We start from the raw sequence: 4,845 nt of genomic DNA on the forward strand, positions 1-4,845 counted from the left end.
GTTTTAGCATGGAATAATGGTATAGAAGGACCGAGTTAAAACTTTTCACCAGAATCAATTTTCTTTTCCACGCGTAGAGTAGTTATTCACCGCCTATTTTTGAAATCTAAAATTCAAAAGTGCCAGCTCGCTGTATCAAGCACCAACGGCCCTCTTGCTACATTTTGCAACGTGGGTTTTGCCAACTCAAAATTTTCTACCACCCAAGGACCATTTGTATCCGTTCATTTTTTTTTTATTTGTAGAAGTCATAATTGTAGAAATTAATGGTAGATTCGTTCCAGCAAATTCCAATTACTGCTCGATCATGCAAGAACAAATGCAGCTGTAATATGATGGGAGGCAGTGTATGAATACCTGTTGGAAGGGAGTGGAATTACGCGCTGAGATTTACCCCAGGATATATGCTGAGATCTCCTAACATAAATTCCCACCCCAATAAAGTCAAATGATTAAAGGTGCCACGATTTATTTTTGTGTCTGGCCAGAAAATTTTGGGGGGTCAAGAGTAATTTCGGTTCGTGGACTTTGTCTTCCAAAAAAAAGAAAACATCGCGAGTATTCATCTCCGTGACTCTTGGATACGATCCGTTGCTCCCATGCGTAGAATGTACAATGTAGTACACCCCTATTTTGTGGCTGAAGAAATGAGTTGCATGGTCAGCCATTGGATCGGGATAGGCACGCTTTTGCCTTGGCACCCAAGCAGCCCATCGGCAAACAAGGCTAAAATATCTCTAACCAAAATCAGATGACGTCACCCTCCAACTTAACCGAGGTTTTAGAGGGGTATTTTTTTTTGTCACCCAAAAATGATTTCAGCACGCACAATTAAGCCTCGGCGGGTCACGTGAGCCCAGGCAGAAGCGCGCAGCTGACACGCGGGGCCGCGTGCACGCCAGTCGGGTGGCCGCGTGACAGGCTAGTATTTTCCCTTTGTGCCCCTGAGAGGTGGGCCCGCGGTAAGCATGAGCCGCTAGCCGTGCGATGGGAACACATGACCGATTCGCTGGACCGCCAGTTCCATCCCACGCGGGGCCCGCCGGAAATTACTGCCTGCGTGAAATGTTTTGGGGTGCCAGTAAAATGTACCGTACTGCTGTACCCAGGCAGCCGCATTTATTTTTACGATATAGAGAAAAAGATTTGATCTCGTGTTTCTTTCTTTCTAAAACTGAATTGAGGTGAAAAGTTGACATGGGAAGGGAGGCAGGAGGTAGGGGAAATAATAATAAAAAGGAATAGAGAGAGGGTGGCGAATAAAAAAAAGTTCCTTGTTTCCGGAAATGGGCTCCCGCAATCCTATAAAAGTGGACCGCCCAGCCGGACTCAAGCATCAAACAACAAGACGCACGTCCCCCGCACACACCCACACCATTCTTCTCTCTTCTTCCTTCCTCCTCGCCGTCCCCCACACACCCCAAAAATCTCAACAACAACAAACACCTCATCGCCTCCCCTCCCAGCCCCAAAGTCGCCACCTTTCCATCTCCACCACCGCGCTCCCGGAGTTCCTCGTGCTCTAACCGGCGGCGGCGGTGTCTTTGCGCCGTCCGCTGTGGGGTTTAGCAAGGAATCTTTGAGGGGTTTAGGCGGCGGTGTTTGTGGCGGAAAGCAAATGCGATTGGAGTTTTAGAGGGGGATCCTGCGATGTATGCCATGGAGGAGGAGAGTTTCGTGGCGGTGAAGCGGACGGAGCACGTGCAGGTCACCTCCCGCACCGTGCCCGCGCCGTCGTCCGCGGGCAAGGTGCGGTTCGCCGGGCCCCGGACGGTGCGCGTGTTCTGCGACGACGTGGACGCCACCGACTCGTCCAGCGACGAGGACGGCGCCGTCGAGCGCCGCCGCGTCAAGCGGTACGTGCAGGAGATCCGGCTGCAGCCGGCGCCGGTCAAGGAGGAGGCCGTGTTCCCGGCGAGCCGGGCGTCGGCCGCGTCGTCCTCGTTCGGGACCACGCCGGCCAAGCCCGCGGCCCCCGTGCGGAAGCGCAAGGCGGAGGCGGGCGGCGGCGAGCGGCGGTTCCGCGGCGTCAGGCGCCGGCCCTGGGGCAAGTACGCGGCGGAGATCCGCGACCCCTGGAAGCGCGTGAGGGTCTGGCTCGGCACCTTCGACACCGCCGAGGAGGCCGCCCGGTGCTACGACTCCGCCGCCATCAAGCTGCGCGGGCCCGACGCCACCGTCAACTTCCGCCGCGGCGAGGACGCCGCCGAGGAGGACGTCGTCGTCCCGCAGCCGCCCGCGCAGTCCAAGAACGGCTTCTCCTCCGCCACCTCCTACGACTCGTGCGAGGAGGAGTCGTCGCACGTCGCCGCGGCGTCGCCCACCTCCGTCCTCCGCTCCTGCCCTCCCTCCGCCCTGGCAACCGACAACAACAACACCTGCAACAGCAACAAGAAGCCGCCGTCGTCTCCCTCTGCCCCGACACCGGAGACGGACGAGTCGAGCGGCAGCCTCTTCGGCTCCTACTTCACCGGCGAGCTCCCGCCCTTCTACTCCGACTTCGACCTGCTCTCCGACTTCGCGGCGGAGCCCATGGACTTCCTCTCCAACCTCCCCGAGGAGCCCTTCACCTTCTCCAGCGACAACAACAGCTCCTCGTCGCTATCCGACTCCCAGCAGCAGCAGCAGCTGCTGGTTTGCCCGCCGTCCCCGTCGGCGCTGCGGCAGGCGGACGAGTTCTTCGACGAGATCACCGACCTGTTCCAGATCGACCCTCTCCCCGGCATCTAGTCCGCGGAACAACAACTGTAAAACACCGGATTAGGCGCCTAGTCCGGTCAATTTTGTTTGCATTCGTTCGTTTTTCTCGCTTTCCAGTAGATAGCCAGCATGTTATCGTCCGTTCGTTTCGGCAGCGTAGTGTACTGCCCCGGCGGGGAAGAAGAAGAATCCTCGCCGTCGGGGGTTTAGAGTGATGATGAGAGTTCTTGAGTCTGAGAAAAGGAATGTGAGGCCGAGTAAGTTATCAGTAATTAGCGATATCGAGTAAGGGCATGTACAATGGTAGAGAAGGCATGCCTTCCCTTACCCCGCCACATCAGCTAGAGAAGGCGTTAGATATAAGTCATACAATGCATTATCTCTTACCGCTATCTCTAGCAATTAATATAAATAATTAAATTTTGGTAGGAAATTTATTGCTAAGGGAAGACATATATGATACAATGGACAAAATAGTCTTCCCTTATTTCCTAAGAGATGATCCTTAGGGAAGACAACCTTCTCTCTCTTCATTCTCTCTCCTCCAACTAAGAAAAATCGACGCCAAGATTCTGGCTACCGACATCACCCCATTGTACATGCCCTAATGAGTAAATCAGCAGAGTTGTCTCCTCCAAAAAACATTTGCCTTGCCTTGACGTGGTTTTGATTAGAGCCCGAGATGTCTGAAAGATTTGAGTGGTGTTTTTCCAAAACTTTTGCTCATTCTTTTCGAGGGAAGGAGGGAGACGACAGGCGAGTATACGACGTTGGACCGACGCAGCTAGCATAGCAATGAAACGACGCGCCGGTCCGCCCGTCCCCACTGGGCACTCACTGGCGGCCGGCGATGTTTGGAGCGAGCGAGCGCCGGTTCCCGAAGCGAAACGGGCCGCGCCGCGATTTGCTGGCCTTCCTTTCTTCCTTCCGTTACGAGGCTCGGCTCGGCGAGGCGTCGGTCGTCGCGCAATTAAATGCGGCAGAGGGACAGGCACAGCGCCCCAACATTAACTTCCTTTTTTTTTCTTCCTCTGACGAATGATTTACTGGTGTTTCCTACAATACAGTAGCAGATTATAACTGGGATTTTCTGTTGGCGAGATTACTGGTGACGAAGAAATTAGTTTCCGTGGCTTGGGCTATAAACGAGATCGTACTGGACAGGCGGGCCCGTTGGGCTCGGCGGGGCTTGCGCGGTCAAGAGGCCATCCATCAGCGCCCTGACAAAAGGGAGCGGGGATTATATTTTATTTTTTATCAGAAAAAAAGCTGGCTTTGCTTGGGGTTGTTAAACTTGCGCCTCTTTTCTCGTGGGAAGCGCAGCGTCCTACTGCTCCGCTGCGTGCGCTGCTGCAGAGCGCGCAGAGTGCAGACAGACAGAGCGAGCGAGCGCATGGTGGGCGTGGGCGTGGCCTCCCCTGCGAAATCCTCCTTTCCCTCGGGCTTTTTTGACTATCTACCTTTCACTTTCAGTCGCCACGACCCCAGGGCGACAAAGTTCAAAATGCAGAATGTAATTTTGCTAGCTAATGGACATACACTTTGTAATAATTTTTATGAAACAAAAACATGAGGGAGCACACGGCCGGGAGAGGGTAGAAAGGGCTTTACATAGAACCGGGCATGTTGTAGTGTTGAGCAAGAAGGAAGGGCAGGAAGGATACATGAAAAGACGGCGTGGTTCCTCCCGTTGTGTCTATTCTTTTGGAGGTTGAAGACGAGCGAGGCCTCCTCCTTTAGCTGAGCACGGAGGGTGGTCCTTTTGGGGAGGAAGGAGATGGGGAATTCTCTTTTCTTGTCTTTCCAACGCTGCCCCCCAATCTTTTGATTTGGTTTGAAGTAGAAGGCCGAGCGAGGTACTAGCCAGGTACAGCGGTCCGGTCCGGACCGCATCTCCCCCCATCTCTGGCTGGATCGCAAGGACGTGCAGTGCTAGTACCGTACTTGTGCTTTCTTCCACCCCTATACACTCGCAGCTTTATTTGCCTAGGATTTCTTTGGCTGCAAACCATCTTCAATTCGGCCGCAATCTCTCTCTGTCTAGTTATCTAGGGCGGGGCAGGTTGCATCCCCTACAAACAGGCAACCTGGATGTAAAATCTGGTGTTTGGATTTCTGGATGTGGCCTGCATAGTGGTTGGCAAG

General features: G+C 54.0%; 1 protein-coding gene across 1 annotated transcript; it reads left to right on the forward strand.

The window, feature by feature from the left end:
* Positions 1 to 1,345: 1,345 nt before the first annotated feature.
* Positions 1,346 to 2,965, forward strand: LOC127341948 (pathogenesis-related genes transcriptional activator PTI6). The gene has a single exon (XM_051367889.2). The coding sequence runs from the start codon at positions 1,651 to 1,653 to the stop codon at positions 2,728 to 2,730; it is 1,080 nt and encodes a 359-aa protein (XP_051223849.1). The 5' UTR covers positions 1,346 to 1,650; the 3' UTR covers positions 2,731 to 2,965.
* The last annotated feature ends 1,880 nt before the right edge of the window (positions 2,966 to 4,845 follow it).

Source organism: Lolium perenne, chromosome 3 (genome assembly GCF_019359855.2).
Source record: "Lolium perenne isolate Kyuss_39 chromosome 3, Kyuss_2.0, whole genome shotgun sequence".
Classification (NCBI taxonomy): Eukaryota; Viridiplantae; Streptophyta; class Magnoliopsida; order Poales; family Poaceae; genus Lolium; species Lolium perenne.